Below are 22168 nucleotides of genomic sequence, written 5' to 3'. Positions count from 1 at the left end.
AGCACTTGGAAGAGATCTCTCAGCAGGAAGCACAGAACTCACTGTAAGGCTCTCTGAAGGCCCCATTGATTCTGCTGGTTTTTCTGGAGATGTGTCAATGGCTCTATAACCCCAATGTGTTTCACCATGGAAGCACTGCTGGTGTTTTCTCAGTAGTGATGAAACAAAGAGCTGGGACCATTGGAACGGGAAAATCTTCACCTGCCTAAGTTTTAGCAGCTGTAATCTCACTTGATTCTTCTAAGAAAGGAGGCTCTTTAGGTGGTCATAATATCAAGGATTTCTGAAAACTGAGCAATAGCTGTATGTGTACAAATAACTTTGCTTTCTAGAGGCAAGTATTTAGGCAAGTTCTGCATGCCCAAATTACGTTCTGGTGACCCTGCTGAATGGGCAGAAGGTTTGTTTAGTAACCAGATATACAGAAACAGGGTTGGGGCTGGTGGGTTATGTTCTGACTGACCTCTGGAACTGCTGAACATTGCTTTGCTTTAATGTGGCATTTGCTTAGGGTTAGAGCTGATGGAATGAAAGCTGTTTTTACATAAAATCAGCTGTAAAAAACATCTTTTGCCATGTGTTGGAGTCCTTTGTGCCTTTTAATTAGAAGACATGGTGATAAAGAGTTTCTGTGGGGAGACACCCTACTGATCTCTGCTTTAAAACCACACAGGTTCTTTGCTTTGAGCTTTTTTAGCTGCTTGACCACTGCCTTTTTTCATTTTACAGAAGCTGTTCAAAGTCATTGCTCCTCCACTGAGTGCTGGAAAGTCTCTCACAGGTACAGAATGCTTTCTCTTTTAAGGTTTCTAGTTTTGATACTTGATATTTTGAATATCCTTAGTCACTTCCAACAAAGAGATGCAAAAAGGGAATACGTGCCCAATATGAAGGTCTTGGAGAACAGAAGAGTGTTCTAGTACTATTTACTGTGTGTAAAGCTGCTCAACTTTGTATGATAATCTCTGTGTGGGGGGGAGAAGAGCTGCATCTGTCTCTTGTCTTGTGAAGAAAGTGATGAATGATTTTTGTTTTGTAGATGAGCAGGTGGTGATGGGCAACAAGCTACTTGTGTATATAAGGTAAGGTCCTTCAGAAAGTGTGAGGTGTTGCCTAGTGGTGGCACCAGATTGTAAACTTGCTGTAGTTGCAGAACCCTATTGGGAGCTTCAGGTTCTGAGAGATTGTGTAAAATAGCAGTGGGTACTCAATACAACTCACTTAAATTTATAATCCCTTCCTGTTGCACATGGTGTGCATGAAAAGGAGAGATCAAGTTGGAGGCTTAGAGCCCAAGTTACTGCTGATGTACATTTTTAATTTTACAATCTTTAGCTGTGTGTGAGACACAGAGCTCCTTGACCAAGGGCTCTGTAGCCTCATGTTTTGTAGTAGGCCATGTTCTGCCTTTTGGGATAGCTGTGCTCAGCTGCTCCTTGCTGGGTTCCCTGTCATTTGCAGGAGCTTGCACAGAAGGGATTCATTAGTGAATTCCTCTTTCTGGAGTCTGTGCAAGATTATGAAGTTAGCTTCTGCATTACTCCAGCTTCCTAAAATTAAAACTTTTGTGAGGGATACTCAGCTTTCCCATTGCTTTCCTGCTGTGGAATGAATGCAGATTCATGCAGTGTGTTGACTCAGTGTGTATTAACAGCAGTGCTGCCTGGGATGCTTCTTGCTTTCATGATTTACAAAATAAATTGGTTTGCCTTGAGTTAAGAGCATCCTGAAAAATAAGTCAGAAAATGAACAGTTCTCAATCTCTTTAATGTCAGGTGTATTAAAATGCCTTTCCCCTCTTTTTCTGCAGCTGCTGCTTGGCAGGCCGTGCATATCCATTGGGTGATATTCCTGAAGATCTGGTACCTTTGGTGAAAAATCAGGTGAGCTACCTCTCAGAAGGCAACTTTCTCATATGAGGTTTGTAGAAGAAGCTGCATATGTCTTATTTCATGGGTTTCCAAGGGAAAACTGGTATCTTTGTGATAGGAGCTGTAATTACAAAATTATTTTTTAACGGATGAAATCATCAAACAGTTGCAGTCTGAACATTTAAATGTAATATTTTTCTTCCAATTGTAAATTGGGATGTGGGAGCACAGAGTTCTCAGTGATTGGATTTTTTTACCTTATTCTTTACCACAGTTACCAGAAATGTGTAGCTGTTTCTTCTTTGTAAACTTAAGGTGTCAAATATGGGAGGGTCTTCCCTGTTCTCAAATGCATGTGACATGGGATTGACACTGGGGAGAAATGTCTCTAAGTAGCTCTTAGTTGTAGGTTTCTTGAAGGCTTTTGACTTCTTTGGACTAATCTTGCAGTTTCTTAAAAGAGAGGATATTCCTGATCATCACTCTTTGTGCTCACAAAACTTCTTCCTGAGTTTCTGGCTGATTTTACAGCAAATATTTTTATTGTGTTTTTAGCCTTTTACTTCAGTTTCAGGGTTCCTGTGAGAGGAAGTGCTTTTTGTTTTGCACTTTCTCTTTGCAGTACAATGCAACAGCTGGTTTTTGTTTGTGGTTTTTCTGTTTGGATTCTGTTTCCTAGTCCAGAACTTGTAGCTCTGTGTATGTGGTAGCTCTGGGTTCCTGCAGCCCATTTCCTTAGCAGCTGTGCAAACCAGCAACTGGCTGTTGCTCTCCCAAGGTTGTTGGGTTGTCTTGTGCTCAGGCTCTGAGAGGAGGTAAGAGCCCAGTCAGCAGCAGCAGCCCTGGATAGAGCTTTCAGCCTCTCTTGTCTGTGATTCCTGGTGGTGTTCCTGAGAGCTGGGCTAAAGCAGCACCTTTTTGTCTGGTGGGTTTGGTTTGGTTTGTTTTCTTAAGCATGCCTAGCTGCCAGATTGGGATCCAGGAGGCCAGCAGGGAAGGTGTGGATCTGAAAGGCAAGCTGCTAATTCCTGCTGGATTCACTGCTACTGTGCTGACAGAAAATTACTCAGAACAGGAGTAAATGAGGGAACATGACACTTTTAGAAGGTGGCTGGGAGAGCACATGGGCTGTCAGTTGTCCGTGGGATCCCAGTGTGTACCCAACACGTATTCCCGAGTGCTGCTCCAGCTTGGAGCCACCTGTTCCCTTCCTGCTGGCAGCCAGCTCTGCTGTGAGCCTGGGTGAGACACCTGCAGTTGGCCCTGCCCTCTTGGTTCTCTGGGACTGTCTGGACACCTCTGTCAGGGCCTCAGTAAAGAGTTTATTTTGAAAGATGTCCTCAAGTATCATGAACTGCAAAGTCAGTGGGAGAGACAGAGTTGAAAAGCACCTCAGCCAGTCTTTGCAGTGCCAAAAGCTTTCTGCCTCACAGTGAGGGGGCAGATTCACTGGCTCTTCCCAAGTGAACTGCTGACAAGGAGAGGAGCTGTGCCCTGGATAGGATAAGGAAGAGTTGCACAGCTTTGCAGGAAAGCTGCCAGGAAGGGGAAGGAGTTTTCTAATTTCACACGCTTCTGTCTGCAAGTATAAATAAGACTCTATTTTTGTTTGATCTTAAATTTTGATTGATCTTAAATTGGTTGGTGAGTCTAAGGGAGGGGCTGGCAAGCCACAGAAAACACTCAAATAAGAACTGATGGACTCCTAAGGGCCTTTAAAGCTTAAGTACAAAGCAGATAATGGTGCTGCTTTCCCATGTGCTTGTGCTCCAAGTTATCTGAAATCCATAGGAAATCTGCTGTGTTTGCTTGCCTTGTCCTTGCAGGTGTTTGAGTTCCTGATCCGACTGCACTCAGCTGAGGGATCTGTGGATGAGGAGGTGTATCCCTATGTCCGCACCCTGCTGCACTTTGACACGCGGGAATTCCTCAACGTGCTGGCTCTGGTAAGGGACCCCAGCATTCTGACAGCAAACTGTAGTGGCAGTTCTCCCATCATCAGTGAGGTTCCTGTCAATAAATCCATGCTTTAGCTAAACCAGGAGTTCCTGGCTTGTGGCAGTTCTGGTGCTTGTTCTATAAGATAGCAGAGGGAATCACTGTAGTCCTTTGTGGCCTTAAATACAAAGTGATGAACGTGAGATTACACAGTGAAAGTTCTGGCAACAGAGGCTGTCTTTAAAACAGAGGTAAAACAAGAATAATGTATTTGTATAGAGTGTTCTAGTACCTATCTCTAGCTCCTGCATGGAAATCTGTCTTTCTTACTTCGCAAATTTCCAGAATTTCCTATGTCTATTTGGACCTGTTATTTTTACCTGAATGTGTGAAAACCATTTTGGTAATTACAAAAGAGCAAATTATATCTTAGAACCTGCTGCTTAGGGGTATGCAGAGAAAGGACTTAAACCAGCATTGTCTGCTTTGTGATGTGGCTGCTGCTTTGTGTTTGCTGTTATTCTGAGGGATTCTGCTCAGGTGTCGGTGTTTTGCCTTTTGCAGACTTTCGAAGACTTTAAGAATGATAAGCAAGCTGTGGAGTATCAACAGAGAATTGTGGACATTCTTCTGAAAGTGAGTGTGCCTAAAAATGAACGATGTTTGTATCTGATTGTATGCAATGCTCTGCAGTACAGCCTGTAATCTGGAGGAGGTGTTTCCAGTCCTGCCCTGGCTGACACCTCTGAGAAGGTGCTGGGCAGGAGCATGGATTCACCTCAGCCAAAGCTGTTGGTTGGATATTCAGAAGTGATGATTCATGCACTTTAAATATGCTGACAGAGAGGTCTCCTTGCCTGTGATTTCACCTGGTGGTGCTTTGTCAAATTTCTCATCTCTGCACCATTAAGCTTATTTTGATCTGCTTCTCATTGAATCTACTCCCTGATTCCTTCCAAGCAGGTAAAAAGGTCCCAAGTATCCTGTGCTTGGCAGAGTGCCACTGTTTTTCTGCTGACTCTCTGCCTGTAAATGCTATGTTTGGGATGCAGCATTTCCAGGATGACAGGCCTATCTTTAGTTTAGGAGAAGAGAGGAATGTCAGTTATCAGCCTGGTGCTCTGGAAATCACTTGTCATCCCCAGCCCCTGTTTCTAACAATGGATGTTCCCATTAAAAGCTCTCACTGCCAAGCACTGTTTGCTTTCCCCTCCAAGCTGTCACCATTAATCATGAGTGACTCCACTTGGGAGCTGTTTATATATAAACATACCATAAGTAGCATTTCCCTGTCACTGTCATCACTGATAGATGAGACACTTGGAGGGCACGGTGAGTGACTTGGGTGGCAGTGCTGCTGCAGTGGCCTTAGACAATGCCACTGTGAGGGCTTTTGTGAGCCTGCCCAAGCAGGAAGTGGCTCTGAGGGCTACTTTAGCCCTGTGCTGGTTCAGCCCCTCTGGTTATGTCCTGAGCTGCTGTTAGCAGGAGGTGGCACACTGCAGCCATGTTCCAGAGCTGCTGGGATTGTTTTTCTGTCATGGCTCCAACAGCAGGAGGGCAGCTTGAGAAGGGCTGCAACATTGCATCTTCAGGCAAACAATGTGGTGGTATGATAACTGTCAGTCCTATGGTCAGGAATCTGCTGTCCTTTTGGATAAAAGTTAAAAAACTCTTGAAATTTTCAATTTAAATTTGTCATTAGCAAAAAAAAATAAAATAGTTTGAATTTAGAAATTCTGTTAATGCTGATTTAAACTCTACCAAATGTATTATCTGTGTGACTGGCCTGCAGGCTTGGGAAGTTGCTCTATTCCAGGGATGCAGTATGTTCACCTTCACATAGACTGACAAGGACCCAGTTTGTAAAAAACAAAGCTAAAATTAATAAAACACTCCAGATATTTCAGTGAATAATTTTTAATGGTGTCAGGTAGTGCTGTTCTGACTAGGCTCCTGTAAGAAATAACCTTTTTAGACAGAAAATGAAAACTGAAAAAGAATTATTACATTAGCTGGTATCTCAAGCAGAGCTCTGCTTGATTCTCTAATGTGTCTGGCCTGCCTGCCTCACTTGTGTCACAAAACCATTAGCATCCTGTGGGGGTCTGGAACTCTGGGTCACTTGAAGAAATTAATTGACTCCCCCCAGCTCTGACTGAATGTAGTTATAAACTGAGCTGCTCCATGGTGAGGCTTTGCTACAGCAGTTCTTAGATCTTAGCTGACAGAGTTGTCCAGGTGATGGATTTCCTCCCAACTTAAACACACTGCTCTTAAACAGGGGCATTTCACTTTCACTTAGGGTTTAGGATTTTTTTTTGAAGCAGGAGTCACCAAGTCAGGACACATCAGGCTCATGTTTTATACACCAGACAGGTGCAAAGCATTTCTTGGGTTTCCAATCCCTTTTGTAGAGACTCTTAAATATTCATTTTTTTCTGTAATTTCAAATCAGCACAGGCACACGTTTATCTGAATATTGTTAGATTAATGCTGATATAATGTGAGAAAAGCTTTTCCCCAAACCTGAGTAATTTCTTAGCTGTTAGAGTAGTTCTTTGCATGTCACAGTTGAAGTGGTGAGTGTCTGGGACTTGAAATGACATGTTTGGGGTTGTTTTCTCCAATAATAATGAAACTTTTAACAATGTGACAACATTTCTCTGCTGAGAAGCTGTTCCATGTCCCATGATCAACACAGGCTACAGAGGCAGAGATAATAAATGTGGTTTTGGAGCCTCTTCACACTTGAAAAATAGTGACATGCAAGAATTCTTCCCTTGAGTTTATGGCAGAGAGGTGGAGCCTCTTCAGCTTTGGGACTGAAGTGCTCTAGCAGGGACACATCCACTGTCTGTGTCTTCAGGTGACACAGCTGAATGCTGGGGAAGGGGATTTGTGTTTGACCTTGAGGATGGACTAACACCGGGAGGTGTCTGGAGTAGGAGGAGACATGATGACTCACAGGGATTTCTTGTTGTCCCAGTTACTTTCCCAAAGGCAGCTGCAGAATCAGTCCCTTTTGGGTTTATTTTTCCCTTTTCTCTCCAACATTTTTCAGGTCATGGTGGAGAATTCTGACTTCACCCCATCACAGGTTGGCTGTCTCTTTACCTTCCTTGCCCGGCAGCTTGCCAAGCCCAACAACACCTTGTTTGTCAACAGGACACTGTTTGATCAGGCAAGTATTCCTGAGTGTGTGTGACATTCCAAGCAGGCTGCACCACTGCAGAAAGTGTGACCAGTGCTGTAGACTGGAGCAGGTCTGGAGGTACTGGTGTATTATAACCAAGTGGCATCTTGCTGGGCCATTGCTGTGGTTTCCTGGGGGCAGAGTAGGACAGACCATGGAAGCACAGTACACTGTTTCTTGGCTGGAACTGTGGGACAAACAGCATCACATCCTAGGAAGTCTTCAAGACCTGGCTGGATGAAGCTCTGAGCAATCTGTCTGGAGAAGGTGTCCCTGCCCATGGCAGAGGTGTGGAACTGGATGAGCTTTAAGGTCCCTTCCAGTCCAAGCCAGTCAGGGGTAAGGGATGTCAACTAAAATCACATTAGTGAGCTTATAGAGCACATAAATATAGCTAGTATTTTTTAGTTCAGGTGGCCACTACCTTCTCTGCTGTTTGAAAAAGGCATTTGCACCAATGCATGCTCAAAGCTTGCATGAGTTAACTTTGTATCACAGCTTAAGTCCCAGAAATTCCTGGGACTGAGGAGGAGGTTTCATTGGCTACAGCAGTTGTGCTGTAGTGATAATAGGGATATATGAGCACTAATAAAAATTATTTAGAATCTGTCTTTGGTCATAATTTAAGACTGAAGAACTCTGTGGAGGCTAAACAGATTTGGATTAAACATTTTCATTTCACATATATTAAATTTTATGAATTACATGATTTCCTGTTTTCCTGATGAGATGGCACAGTCCAGGAGACAGAGTCAGTGCAGTGATGCCAGCTGTTTGGTGTGTAGTCTGAAGCAGAAACATGGGGTTCCCTGAGTTCTTCTCTATTCCCTGGGTTCCCTAAAGTTTGGTTCTAGATCCTGTGTTTCCCTTCAGGAGTCTTTCAGCAGTTCTCTGCTATTCCAGTATTCCCAGGTTGGTTCCAGGACGGGGTGCATTCAGATGGCCCCATTGTGTGGTGGTTTGCTGTTGTCACAGCTGGTGCTCAGGGTGTGCTGGTCAGTTTGTGCTCCCAGCTGTGCCAGGCAGGCCTGGCTCACACCAACCTCTGCCCCTGGCACAGGTGCTGGAGTTCCTGTGCAGCCCAGATGATGACTCCCGGCATTCCGAGAGGCAGCAGGTAAGAGCCTTCCAGGGAATGCTCCTTGGAGCACCAGGCAGAGCCAGGCTGTGGAGCAGACTTTGGCCTTGGGAGTGAGTATGGGCTTTGGGTTACATGCCAAAGACATGGGCGTGGGAATAGTGGGCAGTGCTGGACAGAGCAGGAGGGAAGGGTCCCACCCCAGCATTGCCTGCAGGAGCAAGAACAGAAGCAGGAAAATTCTTAGAAGCTCATGACCTTCCTGCTTAAAGGACAATCAATTAATGTTCTTACCATGTTGAATGGAGCAGGAGCAGTGTACTTGCAGTGGCACTGGCTGTTCAGCTGCTGTTGCTGCCCTGTAAATAACTGATGTTCAACCTCTGCAGGTCCTTTTAGAGCTGCTCCAAGCAGGAGGGATTGTGCAGTTTGAAGAGAGCCGCCTTATCCAAATGGCGGAGAAAGCTGAGTTGTGAGTTGCTGGACACAATGTATAAAAACTGTCTTTAAATCTCTTCCACAGCTCTTTTTTTCACTCTTCTCCTTTCTTTTTTCTTCTTCACATCTGTATTTGGGGTTATTTTCCCTGTGCTTTCACATTATGCTTCATTTAAGATGTTCACATTTAGTCCCAGACTTTCTTTCCTGGGTGTTTTCAGAGAAAGCATTGTTAAGCAAAGAAGTGGTAGAGCTGTGAAAACCCTTCAGGAGAAATCCTGTGGGACTTGATGGGTTTTGCCACTCCCTATCCTAGAAGCCCAAGCTGTGTTCAGAGGTACAGTTGTATACTGGAATGCTCTACCCCTGGCAGATGGAGATGCCTGGTTGGGGTGAGACCCACAGGTGGATTTAAAAGCCTGAAGGGGTCTGGAGCCACCCCCATGGTACTCATTTTAGAATTGAGTAGGAGAGACAAAAACAGTGTCTGGAAAAGCTGAAAATTTCCAGAATCTCCTTGAGATGCTTCATGATTCCAGAAAGAGTCTGTCATGCCAGAACAGAGCCAGCCAGGAAGGGCATCTTCATCCAGGCCATGAGTTTGGGAGTTACATGAGTGAATCCACCATGCTGCAAAGGTCCAGAGGGAGAGCAGTGGGGGGTGCAGCATACCTGTTTTCCTGTGTGTCCTAAAACGAGTAACTCAATCAAATTTTTCAAATTCAATCAACACATTTTTTCTCTGTGCTTCAGAGAATTTGACAACCAGGGCTCCCAGCTCAGCCACTTCCATCAGAGTTGAAAGAGCTATAGTGTAATATTAATTATCAGACTGTTCATGTGGTTTGACTCAGTTACATCTGCTTTTATGGAAAGTCTCAAAATATTGAAAATGTTTGTTCAAATGTGAAGGTAGGAAGCTGTGTCATAACACATTGTTGAGTCACGTTCAGTGAATTTCTTCCAATTAGTGTAGTGGATTGACCTAGCTTAGAGCAGAATGTTGTGGAAACAAGGAAGATCATATCTGACAGCAGAACCTGTGAGATTTGGTTTAATTAAGAATTGTCCTCTGTCTCTTGCCTCTCCCCTTGGTAACTCCCCTTTTCTCTGTTCTCTGTGATAATTTCCCAGAAGAGGGAGCTTGATGGGCAGGTTGGCCTGAGGCTGGTACAAATGGCACTCCAGCCTGTGTGCTGTAAACCCCAATGTAAGACACTTCCAAATGTTGCCTGTCTGTTGTGCTGGCTCAACCGAGTGGTTTTCCTGACATGGGAAGTTTCCCTTCCTTTCAGCTATCAAATTTGTGAGTTCATGTATGAACGGCAGCTTCGCTATGACAAAATCATCGGCTGTTACCTGCGGGATCCCCTGAGGAAGGTGAGTAACTGGTGCTCCTGGCCTTTCTGCTTCATGGCCATGCAACCTGTCCTGCTGTCCACAGTGACTGGGCACAGCTGCCTTGCTCTTCTAGCAGTTACCTTAAAAATGCCCTGTACAGTTGAAGTTCCTTAGTTGTAGTCCAAGCTGATTGTGTTTGTCTAGTGGAGAGGAGCTGATTTTTTATTTTTAAGTTTCAGTGTTTTCCTTTATTTTCAAATGTAGTGCTAGTACATCAAGCCTGAGTGCAAGGTGGGATTTACTGCAGATGTGGCTAACTGCAGTACTTTTTTGTTTCTGCCATTGGCCCTCATACAGGACCAATACAGGACTCATTGGTCACTGGATACAGGCTCTCTGCTCTTATTATCTCTCTGCCGTTACCTTCGGCATGCATACCTGCCACAGTTTTTGAGGTATTCCCTGCCCTACCATCAACAGAAGTTGGGATGAGAGTCTAGCAAATGGGACCTCACCAGGTCCTTATAAACCCACAATGCTGAACGTTGTGTGGGTGGAGGAGTCAGAAGAGGAGGTTGTGGTAGTGAGGTGATTGAAAACCATGACACAGGAGAGCACCTGAGCTGGGGACGGTGCAGCAGAGCCTGGAGGAGAGGCCGTTGTCAGGGAGCAGCTCAGGGAAGTGCTGGGAAAACTGAGTTCCCCTCTGGCAGTGTTCTCTCTGCCTGTGCTCCTAGCTCAAGTGATGTGCTGCCCTTTTACCCTGTGGGCAAGAGGGAGATATTTCTGTTAGGGGAAGAGCAATTCTCTTTGACCTCAGCACTTAACACATTAGCGTCAGGTGTGGCTCTCTTTTCCTTTCAGTTCGTCACTCTTTAGGGACATAGAGCCTCCCTGCAGATAACTTATCTTGACCTGCTTGGAGAGGATTAGCCCTGAGGTCATCCCAAGGTTGTTGGAAACACTTTTGTTAAAAGCCGATGCTGTCATTGGTGCTGCAGAGCACGTTGCAGCATTTACGGGCTTGTGCCTTACAGGAGGAAGTTTTCAACTACATCCACAACATCCTATCCATGCCTGGCTACAGTGCTGAGGAGAAGCAGCTGGTGTGGCAGAAAGCTTTGGACCATATAGAGGTAGGTACAGTCTATCCTGCACCCACAGTCCCTCAGCTCCTGCTAATGGCTCTTGTATGTGCTGGGTGCTGTTCCATAAGCACAGGTGTCCGGTGCTGAGTCACAGCTGTTGAGACAGTTCTGACGCAAGCTCAGAGCTCTCACACGTTCAGGTAAGTGCCTCTCTCGGGTTCAGGCTGGTTCCTTGGCTTCCTGGTTTCAAGTGCTGCCCTTTGGATAATGGAGCTCTCTCAGGGTGATGGGCAGTGAGTGCTGTGGAGCAGGAAGGGGATCCATTAGCAAGTGTTCCATCTCCTGAGCTTGCAGCAGCATCAAGACAGGATATGGACATCACTGACCTCACAGGCTGTGGGATCCAGCTCCTCATCCTGATTGCTCACACTGATAAGTGTGTTCAGCCCTGGTGCCCTGGTACTGCTAACCTGGGGATGATGGGGTCATGACTTCTCTGTAAGACCCAGGCTGCTGCTAGACTTAAATAATTTTTCCCATGTCTTCAGTCTCTGTTGGCTTCTGGGGATGAAGATGTCTGAAGTGATTGTCCAGTCAGTAGATGTGGAGAATCTGTAGTGTTTCTGAAGGTGCTGAGAGTTCCTATCAGGGTTTTCTGGAGATACGCCAGGAAAATAATTGTGTCTGTAAAACGAACCTTGCAGACCACACTCCTTAGCACAAAATGACCACAGAATCTGTATCCTGTGAGGCAGACAAAAAGCTAATGGGCACATCCAGAGTACTTTTAGTTTAGTTTCTACTAGCATCTGCAAGTAGTGCATGACTAATGAGAAAATGGACCAAGAGGGAGAGTGATTCAAAAGGCAATGCACAAAGAAACCCTGTGAATTCAGCTGTCTGACATGTGACTCACTGAGCTCACAGCCCCTCTCCAGAGGTACTGGCAGAGGTGGGGGACATGTGGGAATGGTTGTGCTGGGACTGAGCAGGCCTGGATCATTGCAACCTCATCAGAGCAACTGGGGTTCCAGGTTGGGCAAGCTGCTATCTGCTGTGCTGCTTCCTATGTCTGCTTCCTTCTTCTACTGCATCCCTGGTCCCCCAGAGAGCTGCTGGGCAGGGCTGGGCTCTGTGGGTCACTTTCTTAGGTGCTGTCACCAAGATCAGCTCCCTGGTTCATTTTGGCACTTCTATTTCCTGGGATTGGTAAACTATGTGGTTTAGCAGCGTGGTGGCTGCTGTGAGCTTTTGTCCTTTTCCATTGTGGTAATCCTGCTCTCAGACATTCAGAAGACTTGGAACAGTAATTAATACTTGGCTGGGGTGAACCCGTGACTGTCATTTGCTGAGGTAAGAATGCAGCAAACCAGCCTCTTCAGGCAAAAGTAGCAGTGTTTGGAGAGGATTTCCTGGTGATTGTATGGCAGAAAGTGGGGTTTGTGATCAGTGCCACTTTTCATTTTCCCCATCATCCCACAGCCATTGTTCCTTGATGTTTGTCTTTAAAAAAATAAACTCTGTTCTCTTCAGTCACAATACTGGTCCTTTTCTACCCTCATATCCACATGGCTTGTGTCAGTGCTGTCCCCTCAAGGACTGCCTAAGCAGTACCAGGTTGTTCAGATCTGGGAGAGGATGGAAACTCAAGCATCAAATGTTTTGCTGGGGATGGGCTCTGAAGGTTGCACTGATTGCAGCCCGGGAGATTGGGCTAGCTCCCTCCAGCATGGCAGCAGTCCTGGAGACTCCCTGGGAGGGTTTGTCCTGAGACAGAAACAGATTAAGGCAGTCCCACTGTATCCTTTCTGTGTCCCTCTGCACTCTTGTGCTTTGGATTTCCTGAGTTTGTGGGGTGAAAAAGTTTTGAGGACACTGTGAAGGGCTGAACTTGTGAGGTCAATAAAGCTGTGGGGTCAAACACTGCAGAGCTTCTTGTGGACTAGGCAGGTTCTCTTTTGCAAACCTCACCAAAGGCATCATCTGACACCTCTTCCTGAATGGTCAGGCTCTTCCTTTCTTCCCTTTGCCCCAGTCTGTTGCTGGCATTGACTGTATTCAGTGGCTGCTGTGTTTGCCTGGAGGCCAAGCTACTGCTAAGGAACTTCTTCAGTTTGAGGTTTTTTCCAGATGTACATTTCTGAAAATTTTCCTTCTTTACTGCTTTAACAGTTGTTTTGTTCAGTAAAGAAATGTTTTCTCATTTTTAGGTTCAGCAGGGGCTTTTGGGAAGGGTTACCATGTGTACAGTATTGTTTTGCAGCAGTTGCTTTTCATTTATTTGGAAGAGTAGATGGATTTGGAAGGGTTAGAGGCAAAAAGCTCACACTGCAGGTTATATAAACTTGTATGATACAAAGCCTTTTAACTCAGGCTTGACAGAAAGCAAACCCGCAGGCATCTAAACGATTTTTGTTTCCTTGTATTACAATAAAGAAATTGCTTTTTCATGTCTGGACGGGTATCAGTTACAGTGAACAGTTACAGAAAACTTGCTTTTAAATCTCTGGTTTGGTTCAGTTCAAGCCAGTTCAACACTGTTTCCATTGGACTGAGAAATTGCCAGGAGTTGGTTGTTTCCCCTTTCCTGCTGGCTCTCAGTTGGCACTGGGAATTTCTTGTTGGCAAGGGGGTAAAGGCAGTTGTCAGAAAACTTGATGAATAACAACTTCTCCTTAGGAATGAGATGGGTTCTTGGTGTGAGGAGTTTTGTATTCTTCAAGGTCTTCTGTGTATAGCAAAAACATCAACTTTCAAAAATCCCTTTTTACTAACTACCCTTCTTTTTTTACATCTCTGTGCAATGGTGTTTATTATCTTACACTTGCATCTAGGCAAAGGTGCAGTTACAGTATGGGTGGGCTTGGTGATGGTGCATAGTTATATTGCCTGTGAAATCAAAAGAAATTAATTTGGTTGTGTTTTCCCCCTCCAAAGGAGCTGCTGGTGCTGAGCCCAGGTAAAGCAGCTGAGCTGGCAGCCATTCACTTCAGTGAGCAGATCGAGAGCATCATCTCAAACCTGCAGGTGAAGTGTCCAACTCCATTTGTTTGGGACTTCCGTACAGTAGGGATGTCATTGCTGTAGGGCATGATTGCTGAGAGTCATGGTGGCTTACTGCTGTGTCAGAAACAGAAGAAAAATAGACTATAGCCACTCACTGATAGGAATTGCTACATCTCAATTATTTGGCCATAAAAATGTCTAGGCTCAGAGCTGGTGGTTGCAGCTTTTAGTTGTGGTTCAGTATGGCTTGGAGTCCCAGAGCAGAGCTGTTGTCAGCAAACATATCCTCAGAATATTTGTGCAATACATGCCTAAAACAGCTCCTTCAGCAGGCAACAGGTGGGAACTGTGTTTTCTTCAGTGGATACAGTTCAAGGATCACTGTTTTACAGCACATTATTTAAAATAACAATACTCTGTCTCCTCCTCTTGTACAGGACCAGTTCTTGCTCTTCCAGTTCCTGAGGAGTCTCCTTGATCCGAGGTATGGAGAAAATTAGACTGTTTGCAAACTGCAGCTTGAAAGCTTGAAATTGATTAAAATCAATTCTTTGGAACAGTGCATCAATAGCCAGCCTATGGCCAAGATCAGGCTTAGGAAAGGTGACCTGCTCCTCGGGGTGCCCCAAGCTGAGAAGGACAGCCCAAAAGAAGCTTTATGGGGAGCATCCTTCAGGAGAGTCCCTGCCAGCTGCAGCTCCCTGCCTGGGAGGTGCTGTGGGCTCCAGTGCATGGAATGTGCTGCATGTGGGGGGAGCTTGGGCACTGCTGCTCCAGAGGGCTGTGGAATGGTCACCCTGGGGCTGGAGCACCCATTTCTTTTCTCAACCCCCTGCTTTGGTTACTTGACTGAGGTACCCAAGCTTAACGTAAGCAGAAAAACATTCTGGTCAAGTGACATTTTTAATTTCTGTTTTGCTTCCGAACTGCTGCCATATTTCACTGCAAGCTCCTCTTTTTAACTACTTGCTTGCTCCATCTGCTGCTGTTCTTCCAGTGCTTCAGCACTGAGTGTTCTCTTTCTGTTAAATCATTATCAAATGCTACAAAACATTTATATATTCACAGCTCCAGTTGTTTTCGAGCAGTTGTTAATGCATCTGAGGGAGAGATCTTGGTTTGTCAATTAGTTACAAATTAGTTTTACTTAATGAAGAAGAGGAGTAGGAAAGGGCAATATTATCTAAATCTAAGTGTCAATGTTTCAGGTTTTGTTGAAGTGGAATAAAAAGCATGCTTTGGAAACTAGAACCTGGAATTAATCAATCATCTCTTGGATTTTGTTAGCATATAAATTAAGGGAAAAAAACAACCAAACCAAAGCCAAAATCCCAAACATACATTTTGTTATTTCCTGAGATATGTTTGTGTGGAAGGTGTTAATTTCCACACCTCCTGTTTTCTCTGGGGTCAAAACAAAATCAAAATATATCTTGGTTGGGTTTTATAGGAAATAAATCAGATTATTTAGTTAATCAATGATTAATTGGAAAAAAAAGAAGAAATGAAACCCAGCTGGGTGTGAAGTAGGACTTTATTTATGCTGTGGTATCACTTGCACCCAGTAGTAATTAACCTGGATTCTAATCTTATGCACAGAGTGTCTCCCATAATCTCTGAGTAATAAACATATCTAATTTCACTCTCCCATAATTAGAGCTAAATAGACCCATTTCTGCTGTAGTTACCTTCTGATCACAGGCAACACGTGATGTGTTCAAAGCAGCAATGGGAAGCAATGTTCTGCATCTGATCTTCCCGCAGGTCTCTCTTTTCCCTCAAGGGTGATGTTCTGTGTGGTGCACTAGGCCACATGGCTTTTTCCTAATAGCACTCAGATCCTGAGGTCTGTTCTCAGTGCTCTGAGGTTTTTTTCTAAGACCTGTTGATAGGAGCTGAACTCTATCCTGGAAGAGGCAGGGAAGGAGGGGAAATCTTGTTCTGCAGACCTAACTGCAGATGCAGCTAAACTTTGTAGTATATTTATACATAAAATAGTGATTAGGATCTTCTACATCATCTGTCTCTTTTCATCCAATTAAATGTTTATATGTTTTTATGAAGCAAAATTCTTGTCAAAATAAAGATTCCTAGAGCAGTAAATGAGTTTTTTAAGGTCTCAAATACAAATGATTGCTTGATCTTCTGGGGACAAGACTCATCATGCTGGTCTAACTATCTGAGTTGGTGGAATTGCATTAGGGATTAATTTGGCCCATTTAATTTAGCTAGAGATTTATTTTTAAGGAGGTGGAAGGGGGAGGGAGGAAACAGGGTTAACAGGAATTGCCTGGGGAAATTAAAACCAAATGTCTGAATGTTTGTAGCATAAAGCAGCCCCAGGAAACAGAGAATGTAGTAGGGATTGCTCAGCTCATTAATCACAGTCTTTGCTACATTTCCATTTTAAACTCTTGAGTTTTTTCCCCTAAAAAAAACCAACACAGTGAAGTATTGTCTGCTGGCATTTGTTTATGTATTATACCAACGATAATAACTTATTTAGTAACACAGTGTTCTGGGTTTATAAATGTACTAACAGACTCCTAAACCATGAGGGTTTGTCCCAAGGGCTCTCCTCTGTGCCCAGCTGCCTGTGACACTTGCGGGTCTCCCTTGTGCCAGGTTGTGTGAGAAACCAGTGCTTCTCTTGCTTTTTGGAAAGACTGTGTCAGGGGAGACATTGAATATGGTTATATTAGAGTGAACATGATCACATGTACCTGCACTGGACCTGCAAGTCTCAGGACTGTCGATTACTTTTAGAAATTATCAAAATCCAGCTTTCCTTCCATTCTATTCTCTGCTTTTCTTGATGAAATAAATGGCTGAGGGAAGGGTGAGCTTGCTCATGAAATCATGAATACTTGGTGCCAGTTATTTCCAGACTTGAAGTTTACTCTTTTTCTATAGTTGTATGACTTGCCATTTTTCCTATCTTGGCAGGCAAGAGATCATTTTAGATAGTGTTTTATTTTAGTCTACTCATAGATTGAGGAGAACACTCATTCCCTTGCAGGCACTGGGAGAGTTTACAGGGTGTTTGTTGTGGGAGGAATGGATGGAGAATGCAGAATTCAGGGCTCTTGTTTGGTCCTTCAAGGTCCATTCTTTAGGCACAGTTTTTTTGAAGTTGTGCTCATACTTTGCACTGTGATCAGTATATGGATGAGGCTTTTGTTTCTGGGTATGTTGCATTTATAATCATTGTAATCACAGTAACTGCTCTCTTGGCTTGCTCAAGCCACAGCTTTCTCCTGGCCTTTTTTGGATGGTAATATGCCTTTTGTAACTCTCAGGAAATAGAGGATATTAGATATCAGACCTTTTCCATCCCATGGCTGAAGGTTTGCATACTAACAGATCTTCTCCTGCTTAGGAATTTGTGTTCAGAAAGGTGATAAAACTCTATATATACACCCTGATCCATTTCCTCTCCTAGCAGGAGCTTCAGCAGAATCCCCTGTTTCATAGCCAGGACAAATTTCCACTGTTTCTCTGTGTGAAAAAAGGGTTGTAGGTGCTGTGTCTGACTCCAGGAAAGCATCGTCCTTCCCCTCCTCAACTCTGAAGTCTCCTCCTTCACGTTGCTTGTTTTAAAAACAAGATCAGTAGGAAACTTTGGGACAAAGGGACATGGGCACTGCTCACAGTTCTGTTCTCTCTTCTGCTTCTGCACGTGAGCAGTTTGCTTAATAATGAGCCCAGGGATTGGAAAATGAGGATGTTTCTCTAAAAGAAGCATGAGTTCCTTTCTCACTGAGGTAGATCAAAGGGATGAAACATTAAAATATGGTAAAAGAAGTCAAAGAATAATTTCAGGAACAATAAGCAAAAGCAACAAAACATTTCCTCAAATATATGTGGAGCAGGTCTGTGGGACACAGACAATCACAATCTGAACAGGGCACTCAAACCATAAGGTTTCATTGAGGAAATGAGGCTGATTCTTTGTACCTCTTTGCCGTGGAGTTACTGTAAATGGGTCTGTGCTGGTCTCTTTCTTCACAGGGGTCTTTGGGAGTTTAATTTGTACTGAGACATCAAGAGGATATGTTGTGGAACAAGTGAAATGGCTGCTGAGAGACCTCCAGCACTAGTAACTAGTAGAAAGAGCATAATTTTCCTCTTAAAACCAGATTTTTAAACTTTTGTATTAAGGATAGAAGACAATGCACAATTGAATAAGAAACTCTTCTTCCCAGCCAAATTTCAGGGTAGATTTTGACTTTAGTCTCTTGTCCTGTTTTACTCCAGAGAAGGCATTAATCAAGACCTGCTGCACCTCCCACCCTGTATCACTGAGCAGTTCATTGAGCTGCTCTGTCAGTACAGTCCAGACCAGGTTTTGGAGACACTCAAAGTTCTGGAAAACTGCAGACTGGAGGAAACCATCCAGGTAGGAAAGACATGTATGATGACAGGTGTTATGGGATGCATTCAAATCAGCCTCTATCCCTTTAAATGCTGTAAAGTTACTTTACCTTGGGCTTGGATTAGTTCCTAGATGCTCTTCCAATCTGTTTCTATTACTCTGTGTCCCTCTGAGCTGCTAAACTGTGCTTCTACAGCACAGTTGGATATATTTAATAGAATAACACTGGGCTGGGTCTCAGGGCTAATAAGAAAGGGCCCTTAGTGCTCTGAAGCTGCTGAGAAACTGCAGAGTTGAGGGTGGCTGTGTTGCTGCTAATTAATCGTGTTGGGGGTATATGAAATCACGGGCCTGGGGTTTTTGGAAAGCAACACTGCCAAAATCTGCCTTGTGCTGGGAAAGCAACTGTTCCTTCTCTGTATGAAAATTGTACCAGTAATTTTTGAGTGCTGGTGGTGGCAATAGTGCAAGCTGAGAAATAAAAGAAGATGCAGGAGAGCTGCTCAGCCTGGGAGCACAGGCGTTCTCAGCCCTGGCCATCTGCTTGGCATTGTCTTGTGGATAAACAAACACTGTCAGCTTTCTTCAGATAGACATTTACCTTTTTTTTTCCTTTCAACTTAGATAACCCAAAAGCATCAGCTCCATGAGGCTTCTTCATATTTACTAGAGAAGAAGGGAGATATCCATGGTGCCTTTTTGGTTATGCTTGAGGTACAGTACTCCCAAATCCTGAATGTGGCATGGCCTGTGCTCTGATTTGATGTTGTCCTTGTTCCTCAATTTGTTTCCCACTAGAATCCTTGGAAGCATTTGCCTCTGTCAAATACCAATAAATGGAGGTGTCTGCATACTCAGAACATCAGTATATTTTTCTGACAAGTCTTCAAACATTTAGAAGATAATAGATACTGAAATTTGTTTTTCATAGCCAAAAATCATCCTTCAGCTCCTGCTTTCCTTTCCATATTTGGAAATATTTTTATGCCACATTAGTCATGCTGGGGAGGAAAATGGGGGCGAGCCTGTGTAACCACACCTTTGACAAACATTTCTATCAGGATTCTTGGGAGTGAACTCCCAAGTTGACTGTTCTGTGTCCTCTCTTTTGTTTCAGCGATTGCAGAGCAAGTTGCTGATGCTTACTCAAGATAATGGAAGTAAGTCTTGCAGAGTTAAATTCCATTTTCTATTAAAAACAGACAAACACAAAAATGTGAAGTGCCTGTGTCTGACACCTGATATAATGAGATTTTCAGGTTTCTAGGCATTGTAGTGACACTGTTCCTATGGTAGTTATTTGGATGATACTCCCTCAGTCTGGTTCTGACCTTGAACACTGTGAGGGATGGTTTGTGTATGTGTGGTCAGCTGCCCTGTCAGCTTTTCCCATTAGGGCTGACCCTCTCACTGGCTTACCGAACACATTTCCCATGTCAGAATCCATTCAAACTCATTACTGAGCTTCAGCTGGCATTATATGGGAACAGTGGTGGGAGACAGCTGGGAGTAGCTTTTTTGAAAGCAGATTTCTCCAATAGATAAACAAGAATGTTCTGGTCACAGAAAATGAGTGTATGCACAGATGTGCTGCTCGCTAGCCCAAGGACTCATGGGCACCTAATTAAATGCAGTGTCCATAGTTGTTACTTAATTATATCCCAAACCACAGCTAAGATCTTCCTTATTTGATTAAATGAAATGTTTCACTTGCCCAATTTATTGTGCTATTCAGGAAAAGTGCCAAAAATCAGAACTTGCCTTTATAATGTAGTTGCTTACAGTAGTGAGCAGACTTTGGATGAATAGCATGATTTTATTTTGCAAAAAGATTGATAGTTAACTTATCTAATGGGAGTTACCTTGTCTAAAAGTTTTTATAATTGTAATTTGCTTTTTCTCCCCTGACACTTAGGCTCAGCTGAACCCTCCTTGCTAGAAAATATTGAAGATACTTTGATGAAAACAATTGATCTTTGCCAGAGGAATTCACATAGTTTAGACCAGCAACAGCGAGAGGTAAGGTAGTCAAAAATGTGTCACCAGAATTAACCAAGGCTTCTGTTTCTCCTGAAGCTTTGCCTCATATGGTTCTTGCTCTCCCCTTCACTGGGTACTGCTATGTCCAGGCAGTCACTATGTGCCTCTTCTTGTGTCCTCCCTGTGCTACTTCAGGGTCTGGAGCCATAAGAGTGAAATCCTCACTCATGAGAGTGAAGCAAAAAGCAAAGTTCAGATCAGAGGGAGGAAGGAATGAGACCACAGCCTTTCCTCCTTTCCAACTCCAGATGGAAGTCAGGCACAAATGTCAGTCAGACACTGCAGAGGCACTGTGAGCTCTGAGCCAGCTTCTGGTGGTACAAAGCTGCTGCTGCTATCCCTGTGGCTGCAGAGCTATTCACAGCCCCTGAACTGGGTGTCAGCCTGGGCTCTGAGGCGGTGGGCAATGCACATGCCTTGAGCTCTTGCAGAGGGAGTTGGCTTTGCCCATCTCAGACTGAGGCTGTGTTTCCATTTTGCCCATGTCAGTGACACAAAGGCATCTTTAGTTCTAAGATTCTGCATAATTTATGTAGTTTCTGAACTCAGAACAGAGAGCGTTGTTCACATGTCTGAGGAGGAGGCATGGCTGGAAGACAAGAACTCTAATTTCTTCACAAGCACTGCCCAGTGTGAGAGGTGATCTGCTCCATTTCGTTTCTGCAATGGTGTTAGGAAGAGAATTTAGATGTCTCTTTCCATTTGGGATCCATTTGCTGTGCTACCCACTCTGTGAGCTATCTCTACCCTGCAGAGTTTGCCTCTCACATGGGGAAGTAGTTGGGGACTGAACGAAGCAAACACAGATTGTTGTTGCAGTTCCAATAAAGTGCTTTGCTCTCAGGTTACTTTCAGCTCTGTCCCACAGCAGTCATCAGAAATGCAGTTCTGTTCTCAGAATGTGGAAGTGAGTCTTGGCCAGTGGCCTCTGAGATTGCTCACAGCTCATTTTTAGCACTGCCCTGTTCTTACTGGTTTTCTCCTTATGTCCCATGATTCCAGGCCCTCTGGTTTCCCCTGCTTGAGGCCATGATGTCCCCACAGAAATCCTCTGGTTCATCACAATGTCCATATTCTGAGTGTGAGTACTTTGGCATTCGTGACCTCAAATAGTAAAAGTTGTCTGCTGTCTCTCCTCTGATGGATGAATAGAAGAAAAGTTGTTTTGTTACTCCATTCCTAAATATTTTGCTCCCTGACTGTCAGGGAGCTCAGGTTGTGTTTGGTAGGCTGCAGCTGTCAGGTGGATAGGTTTTTTTTATTTACTTTATTTTTGTACTGTGTGGAAGAGGAAGCCTCCCATAGGCTGTGCTAATAAGTTGGTTGTATTGAGGATGGTCTCTGAAGGAGCCAAGGTGCACAATGTGTACAAAGGCTCTCTAGATTGTAGTCAGCACTTGGAGGACTCCTGATATAATAGTGTCATTGTGCATGCTCAGCCTTTTTGTGCACCTCTACCTGCACCTGTCTGCCATGTATAAAATCAGTGGGACCTGAATACACCAGCTAAATTCTCTACTCCACTTCTGAGCCAGCAGCGTACCTTGAACAGCAGCCTCCCTTTGTGGGAGAGATAAGAGTAGCTAAAAAGGGGCTTAGAAGCTTTGGTCTTGGCAGTCCCTAGCACAGAAGGGACCTGGAGCTGCTGGAGTGAGCCTGGAGGAGGTACCAGAGTGACCAGAGGGATGGAACAGCTCTGTTGTGAGGAAAGACTGAGGGAACTGGGTTAGATGGGATATTGGAAAGAAATTGTTCCCTTTGAAGGTTGTGGGGCCCTGGCACAGGGTGCCCAGAGCA

The 22168-nt window shown here is 44.2% G+C and overlaps 1 protein-coding gene across 2 annotated transcripts in view; it reads left to right on the top strand.

The window, feature by feature from the left end:
* VPS8 (VPS8 subunit of CORVET complex) overlaps positions 1 to 22168 on the top strand; it is a 68265-nt gene that overhangs the window by 27077 nt on the left and 19020 nt on the right. For both annotated transcript variants that reach the window (XM_033069215.1, XM_033069214.1), the window contains 17 exons: positions 730 to 781; positions 1040 to 1082; positions 1811 to 1883; positions 3698 to 3817; positions 4374 to 4445; positions 6874 to 6993; positions 8066 to 8122; positions 8473 to 8555; positions 9817 to 9901; positions 10900 to 10998; positions 13888 to 13977; positions 14394 to 14440; positions 18214 to 18355; positions 18956 to 19045; positions 19449 to 19491; positions 20247 to 20350; positions 21374 to 21452. In XM_033069215.1, the coding sequence (XP_032925106.1) occupies positions 730 to 781; positions 1040 to 1082; positions 1811 to 1883; positions 3698 to 3817; positions 4374 to 4445; positions 6874 to 6993; positions 8066 to 8122; positions 8473 to 8555; positions 9817 to 9901; positions 10900 to 10998; positions 13888 to 13977; positions 14394 to 14440; positions 18214 to 18355; positions 18956 to 19045; positions 19449 to 19491; positions 20247 to 20350; positions 21374 to 21452 (1399 nt within the window). The remainder of the gene's footprint in view (positions 1 to 729; positions 782 to 1039; positions 1083 to 1810; positions 1884 to 3697; positions 3818 to 4373; positions 4446 to 6873; positions 6994 to 8065; positions 8123 to 8472; positions 8556 to 9816; positions 9902 to 10899; positions 10999 to 13887; positions 13978 to 14393; positions 14441 to 18213; positions 18356 to 18955; positions 19046 to 19448; positions 19492 to 20246; positions 20351 to 21373; positions 21453 to 22168) is intronic.

The sequence above is a fragment of the Catharus ustulatus genome, chromosome 10, assembly GCF_009819885.2.
Source record: "Catharus ustulatus isolate bCatUst1 chromosome 10, bCatUst1.pri.v2, whole genome shotgun sequence".
Lineage (NCBI taxonomy): Eukaryota > Metazoa > Chordata > Aves > Passeriformes > Turdidae > Catharus > Catharus ustulatus.
The sequence above is the reverse complement of the archived record's forward strand: the minus strand, read 5'-3'. Positions and strand labels throughout refer to the sequence as shown.